General features: G+C 49.8%; 1 protein-coding gene across 1 annotated transcript; it reads right to left on the reverse strand.

Annotated features, from left to right (window-relative positions):
* Window positions 1–242: 242 nt before the first annotated feature.
* Window positions 243–10,802, reverse strand: Nptx2 (neuronal pentraxin 2). Its single transcript, XM_010642741.2, has 5 exons — window positions 10,713–10,802; window positions 8,849–9,065; window positions 3,908–4,152; window positions 2,335–2,514; window positions 243–1,545 (listed from the first exon to the last, which is right to left on the reverse strand). The coding sequence occupies exons 1-5, from the start codon at window positions 10,800–10,802 to the stop codon at window positions 1,318–1,320; spliced, it is 960 nt and encodes a 319-aa protein (XP_010641043.1). The 3' UTR covers window positions 243–1,317.
* Window positions 10,803–10,805: the final 3 nt, after the last annotated feature.

The following is a 10,805-nucleotide window of genomic DNA, read 5'->3' on the forward strand; positions in this document are numbered from 1 at the left end:
GACAGAGATAGGCTAGGGATACAGAATCTGCTGGGCAACCCCCATCTGACATGAGAAAGGATGGGGTACACCTGGAATGCATCCTCCCACACGTATCCTCAGCTCCTGAGTCCTCCAGACACAGGTCTGGATATGTCCACTGGGTCAGGCTCAGACAACCCCTGACCCCCTTCACCCCGCCTTGGCCCCAGGTGGGGAGAAACAAAACCTGAAGCATCTTCCAGTGCACTTTAATCAAAATTCCATCTTCAGAAGAATTCTTGTGGCATACAATGTCAGGATGGGCATGTCAACTTGGTCGTACAAATGGAATTTCCACAGATTCTCACTTCAAACAGGTATGAAAAATAAAATATATAATATTTAGCTTTATAAATTTCCCCACTTAATCACATTCTCTTTAAAATAATTACAATAATATTAAGCATCCTGGAGTCACTGAGCAAACATCAGCCAAATGACATTCATTTTCTTAAAAGTTCTTGGGGGAAACAGTCGATGGGCACAGATGCTTTCAGGAATCAACATGGATTAAAAATGGACACACTTCTCACAGTGGCAAAATGTAAAAAATGGAGCCTTCTAATGGCTGTTCTTTTCTGATGGGGAAAAATAGTCCCCAGGGCACACCAAATGGTTGTAGAAGCTGCACATGAACTTTTGGCACCAAATGAGTGATTCCTTTGAAGCATGGGTCTGAGGAAACAGTGGTAGAGGGGCAGAGAACAGCTACTGTGGCCTTTCCCCGTCTGGGTCCCCCCTTGGAGTCAGCAACCCCTCTCCTGCTTTGGGAAAGACAGGGTTTGTCTGGGCAGTCAGCCCTTCACCAGCTAGACTTCCTCACAGGGACAGACTTGATGCACAGGACACGGGTACAGATCCTTGGTAGATCAGGGGTGACTATCTTTGTTGTGTGCTCAGCTGACAGCAGGGATGTGCTCTATACACAAGGGACATACAGAAGGTGCACACAGGACACCAGGGATCTGAGAGGACAGGCAGGACTGGGCTGCTAGCATTTACAGGAGAGGGGCTTACAGACATCACCCCCAGCAGGAAATCAGCTGTTTGCCCACTTGTGGCTTGGGGCTTCTACCCAAGGGATTCTGGCACTAACCCCCAAAACTAAAACCTTGGAAAGGAACAAATAAGCCAGTGACAAATGATGCCACATGGCATTGGTCTTAGAATTTCCCTGGGGTCGGGCTTTGGGGTCCCACCCACTGGGGCAAGAGGTTTATACAGTTCAACGGAGGAATAAGTGGCACTGAAACCCCTGCAGGCCTGCTCCTGGCCTCCTGGACAGGGAGAAGGTGGCTACAAATCCAGGAGACGCTCCTCACATGTCTCCACGGGCCACTTGGAAGCCCCTCCAAACACATTGACGTTGTTGTCCACCCAGGGGATGATGTTGCCTGGCATGTTCGTGGAGCAGTTGGCGATGTTGATGATTTCCTGTGCGCGGAGAACGCGGTCCCAGATGTTGAATTGGCTGAGCTCTCCCACAAATGCCTGTGTGGCGTCAAATCTGTCTCCCACAGTGTCCTGAGAAATAGGACAGGACATCCACTATTAGGGCCGATGTACACGTACACACACACACTAATTCTCCAGGAAGGTGGGGGTGTGGCTTGGACACTCCTCTGACTTCCCTACTCTGATCACAGATTCTATTGATTCTGAGACTTCAGGGTGTGCCAGGCCTGTGACACAGCTGACTCAAACCACTCATTTTATACAGGCGAAACAGGCCAGACAGGAGAAACAGTTGCCTAAAGCTAGAACTACAGCTGTATCTCCTGACTTCAAGTCATTCAAGGGAGTGGTAAGAGGACAGAGGACGGGAGTGGGCTAGGAAAGGACCAGACTCCAAGCTCTCCAAACACGACTGTTTGCTCCCCTCACCTAGATGGTACATCTCCTGGGGGCAATTCCAGGTCTCCCTCTCTCCTTCCTGTACACTCAGACTGGCATTTCCTAAGTGCCCTGTTCTGGAAATCAAGGACAGGACCCCCAGCAAGCAGCACCCAGCAGATACCAGCTCCAGCATACGAGTCACTTCTAACCCAGGCAAAGGCAGACCCCGCAGATTGCAGCCTCAGCCCTGGAAGGAAGCTGGCACCCGAGTGACAAGACAACCTCATGACCACAAGGGCCCCCACCCCTCCATGTCACATGTGATTTTGGAATCCGCCTGAATCCCTCACCCCAACCTGGTCCCTACCAGTGCTGGCCATGTCCCCAGCAACCTGCCCTGAGCCCATGAGACAGTATGGGTCATGACCATTGGGCAGCCCTCAGACCACAGTGGCCAGACTCTTGGAGAGCACCCACCTGCTCCTGCCCAAGGATCAGCACCCCGCCTGGCTTGATGGGGTGCCAGGGGGCCAGGTTCTCCCCAGTGCCGAGCTTCTCTCCATCCTGGAAAGCCTCCCACATGCCATCTCGTGTTGTCCAGGTGATGCAGATGTGGTGCCACTTGCCGTCACTGACAAACAGGGGCAGCTGTGCAACCTGTGGGCAGCCACATACAGATGAGGATGTGCCCAGCCCTGATACCTGAAGTGGAAGGCCACCTGCGAGTCCCACGGCCACTGTGCTGCAGAGCTCCCCTTCTCTGCTGTGGGTGACACTCAGAAGAGGGCAGGCTCAGCATGTACCCCTGGCGTGAACTGGACACATCATAGTCCCAGCCCAGATGAGGACTGAGTTGACATGAGGGTTACCCTCCCCGCTGGCCCTGAGCTCTCTGCACAGAACCTGAAGTCAGGTTCTGACTCTGAACTAGCTAGCTTCCTTGGAAAACAGAGCAGGGATCTCTCCTCCCAATGTCCCCGGTGTCACTCTGGGATCTCTGTGATTCAGGGGTGGGTGTTCCCTCTCTGGGTAGAGGCTGGAGGGTATCAGTGTGAGGGGAGGAGACGCATAGATCACATACAGAACTGCAGGCTGAGCTAGGGGCCCCTATTGTTACTGCTGGTCTCCTAGCAACCCAAAGCCTTCCTCCAGGAATTAGATGTTTACTAGAGGTCTCAGAGGAGAGGAAAATAAGACTCTCAGTCCTACCATGTTATTTGGAACAATTAATCCTCCACAGGCTCCACAGCATTTCCAATTTAAACAAACTCCACCCAGAGCCGATGGGAATAGCCCATAGTGAGGGGCTGGGCTGTGCATGTGTGACACACACACAGGAGCACAGCCTGGGCAGCCGGGGCAGCCAGGGAGTTGGCACTGAAATCCAGTCCAGAGGACACAAGGCTGTGCTTTTGTTATGTTTAGTGCACTTTGGAAGGAAAGTTTTGAAGCGGGCGCTGTTGAAGGTTCTGGGAGGCCCACAGCTTATCTTCTGAGGAAACCAAATTCCTGGGCACTTGCTAAAAAGGGCCATTTTCTCTGAAAAAGCAAGACTATAGGGTCAGAGAATGGCCAGCATTGACTATAGGCTGTGGCAGGGGTCGGGGTAGGAATTTACAGGACAGAATTTGGGGTGGGAGAGGGTGGCACAGTTTTCTATTTTTATTGTGATGCTGGCTACATAACTGTATATATGTTGAAACTGGCTGAAATGTGCATTAAGGCAGTAAGTTTCACTATATGTAAAAACAGTATCTCTATAAACCTGATCTCTCAAAGATCTCCCCAGCCAGCCCCTGCACACAGAGACCTGCTCTCTGCTCCTCCCAACCCCTTCTGCTTCCTGGCCAGACTCTTTGATTGGATCTCCATGTGCTACCACTCTTCCCTTCCCTCCCTGCCTTTCTGCCAGCACCCCAGAATGGGACCAACTCAGCACAAAGCCTCTGGCCAGGATTGCTGGGCTGTGTCCCAGGCTGGCCAGGTGCAGGCTCCCCCTCACCAGGTGTCCACTTCCCCCAATGCCCAGGCCTACACCTAGTAGCCTCACCTTGTCATTGATGAGCAGTTCGATGGGGTTGTTACCCCATTCTATCAGCACAATCTCATTAGCCTGCCCAGGCACAGCATAGGAGAATGGGGTGCCGATGCCTGGTGAGGCACTAGACCGCAGCCACAGGCAGATGGTGAAGGCATACAGCTCAGGCAGTGTCTTCTTGATCTTGCCATACAGGTAGTTGGTACGGAGTGGGAGAGACACTTTGAATGCGTCTGGTGACTTAAATGCACTGTTGCCTGGGCAGACAGAAGGTACAGCCATTAGGTCACCCTGCCCCCAGTGAATCTCAACTGCACCCACACTCAGGCAGCATCATCACCTGCCAGCCACTGTTCAAAGTGCTGAAGTCCAGCAGTCCAAGAGACAGTCTTTGCCTTCAAGAGGCTTACATGCTGGAGGGGAAGACAGAAAAGAAACCAGATCAGTGAATCTCAACTGCACCCACACTCAGGCAGCATCATCACCTGCCAGCCAAGAGACAGTCTTTGCCTTCAAGAGGCTTACATGCTGGAGGGGAAGACAGAAAAGAAACCAGCAGCAGGTGGTGAATGGAAGGTCAGGGGCCAGAAGGGAGGCAGAGGAGGGAGAACTGTGGCAGAGAAAGGTCTGTGGATGGGAAGTCCATGAAGAGGTACCAGGAAGTCTGAGGCCCCAAGGAAGCCTGGGTAAGGAAATAGAGGAAAGGATTACTTTATGGGTAATGTACTTGATGTGTTAGAGAATTTTTATTTTTAATTTATTTTTGTGATACTAGGGATTGAATCCAGGAGTGCTTTATCACTGTAGTACATGTCTTTTCCTTTTTAAAATTTTTATTTTGAGGTAGGGTCTCCTCAAGTTGCCCAGGCTAGGCTCAAACTTCCATTCCTCATGCCTCAGAGTGGTAAGACTATAGGTATGTGCCTGGATTTATTTTATATTTTGAGACAGAGTCTTGCTAAGTTGATAAGTTGCCCAGGCTGGTCTCAAACTTGCAATTCTCCTGCCTCAGCCTCCTGAGTGCTAGGATTCCAGGTGTGGACCATCATGCCTGGCACTAGCTCTGTCTTTTACAACAGAAAAAGAGCCTACTTTAAATCCAGTAAGAAAAAAATCTATGGTCCTTTCTGCTTAATACTCCCTATTTTTGTAATATAGCTGATGATTAGAAAGACTGAGGAAGTGGGTAGAGATAAGTTTGATTTTCTTGTTCCATTAAGCCAGATAATCTTATTTCAGCCAGGTCTTGTTTCCTCAGATCTTTCCCTGAGCTCTGAGCCTCTTTGTGAAGAAGCAGGGTCTGAAATCTATAGCACATGGGCTTGGAGATGGAAAGTCTCACAGGGACCTAGGTAAACACCTACCAAGTGAACAAGATCATGTCACTTTGTCATACTAAATAATTGCCACCACTGAAGCCAAGGAGTTGGGCTCCAGGTCTTGACACTACAAATAACTCAGAAGTGGCTGGCTGAACCCCTGCTGTAATTCCCTCATTCCCATTTTCCCTTTCTTCCCCAAGAGAGGATTGTGTTTCTTGGCCATTTTCTATAGTCCCAAACCAAACGGAGGCATATACATGCAGAGGGGTTCGCCCCACTCAAACGAACACACCTGCTTCCAGAACTTTCTAGGTCGAGTAAGGATGCTCCCTCTCCCCAGGCCACCCCTATGTACACAGCACTTTCCATGTCCTGTACAACAAACTCTGAAGTGGATTTAATAAACTCAAAATTACTTTAACAATGCCAGTCCCTGTTATCACAGATTCCAAAGTTTGCAGGTAAACATTGATTCAGTGGGCTGTCGTGACCAAAGCTTTCCTCTTATTTGGAGACCAAATCTGGCCAGCAAAGACACCCAAACAACCTTCATTCATTCAACAAGCACCCACAAAGGGTAAGCTGTTTGAATAACCAAATTCAGTTTCTGTTAGAGTAAGCCTCTTGGGGCCAGGGCTCACATCTATCTGAGGAGGGTCTTCAGGGTAGAACAGGCCCAGGATCACCCTTCCAGCCTCTCTGGAGCGGGGAGGATGTCATCGACACCAGAACCCAGGCTTCTTAGCAAATATATGGTTGTGCCTATGATTGTGTCATCTCCTGGCCTCCCAGAGCAAGGCACCCAGGCTGTAGAGCATCTCCCAAGGCTAGGAAGACATGGCTACCCAGGAAGTGGAGAGGCCAGGCCAGACTAAGGGCAGGGGCAGGCCCTTCATCAGGCTGAAGAAAAACAAACAGGCAGCCCCATCCCCTGGTTTTGCCAGTCATAGAGTTGAAATTCCAAGACTAAGACAAGTGAGGTGACTTACCTGAGGTCACATAGCTAGTAAATTACAGAGCAGGGACTGGAAGTCCCTCTTCCCACTATGTGGAGCCACTAGAACTTAAATCTTCAAGCATCAAATGGTCATGTTCTTAATGAAGGCATCATTATCTAATAAAGAGAAATGGCTTCTATGCTTGCAGGTGGGCAGGCTTTCCAATGTAATAAGACTCAGTATCAGTAATATTGTTAGCTTGGTAACAACAGATAGATTTAATTAGAGCTAGGAGATTCAAGGGGCAGAGGAGAGGGTCTACACCCTGAAAATTGGTGCTCTTTATTTGAATAAAACAGCTTGGAGGTTCAGAGGAAACTTAGTTAAAACCAATTAAGTAATTAAAAAGCCTGAACAATAAATCAGAAGCTGCAGGTGGCGGACAAACTCAAGGAGGGGATGGGTAGCCTAGGGCTACAGGGAAGAGGCTCTGGTCTTCTCAGTGCCAAAGCCACTTTCAACAATGAGCTGGATCACGCCTGGCCAGCTGGCCTGGACTCTGGAGGCCCCTGCGAATGTGTAGGTCTCATAACAAAGAAAACAGGCATCCCAGGGAGCCAGGGGCCATGAGCATCCACATGCAGGGTCACTGCCTGCCAAGTTCACAAAAGCCCCTAGCCCAGCAGGGCAGAAGCCTTCGCTCTTCCTTGGGAGTCACAACCCTCAATTCCAGCTCTGCAGGAAAAGCAGATGTCACTTGGCTGTGACTTCAGTCCCTCATCTGTAACTCTTACCTGCCGTAGTGCAGTCACAGTACTTACAGAAGACAGCCTGGGTACCTGGCCAAGAACAGGCATGGGATAATGGGCCATAGGCCAGAGACCCAGCAAAAACTCCCCATTTACATGGTTGAGGTCTAGCACCTCTGCACTCAGCTGGATGCTTTAAGGAGTTTGGTGTACTCTCCACTCAGAGTATACTTGGGGATTGTGCACTTACATGTCCCTTGACAATGGTCACAAACAGTACCAATATAAACCCCACCGTCCAGAAAACAAACTGCTCAGCAAGTGGTCACTTTCCTTAAAGATTTAGCCCAGAAATGAGTTGATAGGACACAGGGAAAGATTCCAGAGTTCCCGAAGTGGGTCAAAGGACAGCAGTCCATGTAACTGAGTTGCTTCTCCAGGCCAGTCACTTGCCAGAATGGCCACCAGGATACTGGTCACTCACCCCCTCCCAGGACAGAGGAGCTCTAAGAGCTTTTCATGAGAAATAAGGATGGAGAGAGTTAGTGCTAGAATCAGGGCCAACTGGCCTGAGGCCTATTTCCTTCTGGCTGTGGACAGGCTTGGGAGGGAAGGGGAAATCACAAAGTGGCAGCTCCTGGTGGCCAAAGCCATTGTGAAGGGGTGTGAGGTAAGCCCCGTGGCTCTTGCACTGGTCCTGAGTCAGAGAACAGAGACTGGGGTGTGAGGGGTGGTGGGTTTATGTTGCCACTGTAGCTCCCAGCAAATGGCACAGGCCCCTTTGGCCTCTTTCCCCAAAGGACATTCATTTGGCTGAGAAGTGAGCATTTTTCCCATATGTGAAAGGAAATTGAACTTTCTGGGAGTGAAGGACTCAACGCAATGCCTGGTACTACTCCACTAATCCATGACCTTGCAGCAACTTGGCTACTGTGCTAAAAGAGGCACTCAGCCCTTGAGGTCTCTGGCAAATCTCTCCTCTGGCTCCATGGCCATCATTTCCAAGGCACAAAATAGCCACACAGTGCCTGTTTCGTGGATCAAATGATTCAAGACACACCATGGCTCTGGCTCAGTGGAGGGACCCATGCTCACCTGTGGCTAGATGCTGCCCTCCCCTCTTGCCAGGTGAGAACAGCCTCAGCTGCAGCTGCTCTGCCTTCAGGGAAGGCCCTGAGACCTAATGAGTCCCCTGATGTCACCCAGCAGCAGAAGCCAGACAGAGAGGAAACTGTTTTTGGAAACTTGAGAATGTAAGGCACCACACCACCCTTTTCTCAGAAGGGCAGAGAAGAAAAGACAGATATTATTGAAGGAAGAGAACAGGAAAGGGATGAAGGAAACCTGTGTCTCATGGAATGGAACAGTAGGCAATCCTCTTCTCCATTTGGCCCTCCTGGACCAATGTTATTACAAGAGTCACTGGACATTCTCTTAGCAATTCATGAAACTGAGTAATCAGAAACTGCCTGTTTCAGGTGAGTACACCTGAGATTAAAATCTTATATCCACTCCCAGCAAACTTAAAATTATATACTCAGGCCACCTAGCAATTTAGGGGCTGGTAATGCAATGTGAATTATCTAGAGCCCTTCATCCCTCCCTTTCTGAATCCCATAGGAGAAACTTACCTACCTTAGTGCAAGTGGGGAAGAGAAAGATGCACAGAAACTGCTGCAAAGATGAGTTAAGATGGGACTGAAGTGTCCACATAGGAGGAAGCCGGAGACAAGCTGTTTGTCCAAGGAGGTTCTGAGGTCATTTGCTTTCCCATGGGCAATGCCCTTGGGGCTGATGCTGATTTCTGAGATAACCACTGTTGTCAACTCTATTATTTGCACCAACATCTAAGAACCCTCTGCTGTCCCTGAACTGAAATCCTGAGTCTGACCACAGGGATGGAAACCAAGCCACTCCCAGACAAACAAACCCAGCACTTTGTACCTCGCTCCAGCTCGGTCACTCTCTGCAGCAGCGCGTTTAGAGTGTTCTCAGTCTTCTGCCTGTGAACGGAGGTCTCATTGTGGAGCAGGGACTTCTCATCCTCCAGCTCCGCCACCTTTCGCAACAGCTGCCTCTCCAGCTCCCCAAGCCGCCGCTGGAGCACCTCTCGGAAGTCACTGGGAAGCCCCGTGGTGGAGGCGTTAGTGCGGAGCTGGAGCTTTCAGTCGGGGAGAAGGGGACGCAAGAGGAAGAAAAATATTCAGGCTCGATGAGCAGAAATTGTGACATGTAGCTCCCATGACCCGACCACACATGGAGAAGCTTCCAAAAACTTGGGATTAAATCGCACCAATGGCTTGAAAGGGAGCACTGCACAGCTGACCCTTTTGGCGGGGGGGGGGGCGCGGTGAAAGTAGGGAAAGGATTTCAAGTCAGAGAAGAATTACTTTGCTGCAATATTTGAAACTTGTGAATCTCATTTTCCCCTCTCCAAAAAAAGCTGCTTTTCTCCTCTAACTAAAAAGTCAAAATTTAAACCAACACCCATAATTTTGTCAGATAAAGACCAAAATATAGAGTTTGTTTCCCCTACAGAGTTAGTGATGCTCAAAGCTGGTGAGAGCCTTCATCTGGAAATGAAAACAGCTTCCAAGTTCCAGAATGACACAAAGGTAAATAACTATGCTTGCAGAGATATCATCGAGCAATGACAGGCATAAAGCATCAGGAGTCTAAATTCCAGAAATCTTTGTTTTTAATGCTCTTCCTAAATCTTCACTTTCTGTTTCTCTTACACCTCTGTCTCAGCTTACTGCCGCCTAAGCCATGAGCCCTTGGCAAGCTCTTTACCTCACTCGGTGTCCAAGTGCTCCAAATTATGAATTGCAGAAAATAGAACCCACCGCATACTGTTCATTGTTGCAGGAGTTAATATTAAATAATATGTCTGACTCATATTTAGTACTCAAGAAATGTTAGCTGTTAGTAATCGTAATGACTCATGGCATGTACAGATGCTGGAAATACTGTATTTAGCTTTCATGCCAAAAGAAACCCTCCAACAATTTAACAATAATTACCACCTGTAATTCAAACCTTGTCTTGCTAATAGGTATTTTGATAAACTCTATTAACAGAAATGTCCACACTTCTTAAATAGGGTGGGAAGCAAAGAGGAAAATTAATTGAAGATTTCTCTCTCAAAGTTCCAAACTGTACGTCTTTCAAGGAGAGACAGTAATAAGATCCCTTCCCCAAAAGCAATCCGAAAGGGCCTCTTAAAATGGTCCAACTCAATAGGCAAGCACCTTGGAAGTTAAGAGGTTTGCTTAGATGTGCATTTTGGGGTCGCAGGTGACCCCGCTGCGCTATCTTTTCTCACCGCCCCGGCTCTCGCCTCTTCTGGTCTTTTCTGGTGAAAAGAAAACACCAGATTCCCAGGGCAGCTGACCTCCCACCTCCCGCGGCAGCCTCGCAGCCCCTGGCACAACCAGATACAGCCAGCTTGGCTCGTGGACACTCTCGGGAAAGGAAAGCCGCCGCCACATCCCCGGGCATTTCGCGCCTGGCTTGGCCGTCCGGCTCACTATCCAGGACCTCTGCAAGTTCACTGAGGGTCTGGGGCTCAGTCCTGGCGCGCCCGAGGAAGGGGATGGGGGGGTTAACCCTCTCATTTCCAACAAAGAGACGAGGGAGGACGGAAGAAAGAGGTGCGACGCAAGTAAGGTCCTGAGTAAGACCGAGACCCTCCTCTTGCACCCCAAACCCAGCTCGTCTGGCAGACAAGCCCGTGTACCCGCTCCTCCCCCGAACCCTTCACCCCACGAACCGGGGGCGTCACCCCTAGAGTCCGGAGCACCGTTACCTCGAGGCTCTCCAGACGGTCCTTGAGGGTCTGCAGAGAGCGGCTGAGCTGCTCCACGACGTGGCCGGGGTCCCGAGGCAGGTCGCCCATGGT

This window comes from Fukomys damarensis, unplaced genomic scaffold (genome assembly GCF_012274545.1).
Source record: "Fukomys damarensis isolate Sample0158 unplaced genomic scaffold, DMR_v1.0_HiC HiC_scaffold_17, whole genome shotgun sequence".
In the NCBI taxonomy this organism is placed as follows: Eukaryota; Metazoa; Chordata; class Mammalia; order Rodentia; family Bathyergidae; genus Fukomys; species Fukomys damarensis.

Excerpts from the sequence above, each read along its gene's own strand:
- Nptx2 (XM_010642741.2), bottom strand. The coding sequence starts at position 10,802 with ATGGGCGACCTGCCTCGGGACCCCGGCCACGTCGTGGAGCAGCTCAGC. Across the intron at positions 9,066-10,712 it reads ACCGTCTGGAGAGCCTCGAG|CTCCAGCTCCGCACTAACGC; the intron begins GTAACGGTGCTC and ends CCCGACTGAAAG. Across the intron at positions 2,515-3,907 it reads AACTGCTCATCAATGACAAG|GTTGCACAGCTGCCCCTGTT; the intron begins GTGAGGCTACTA and ends GGCTGCCCACAG.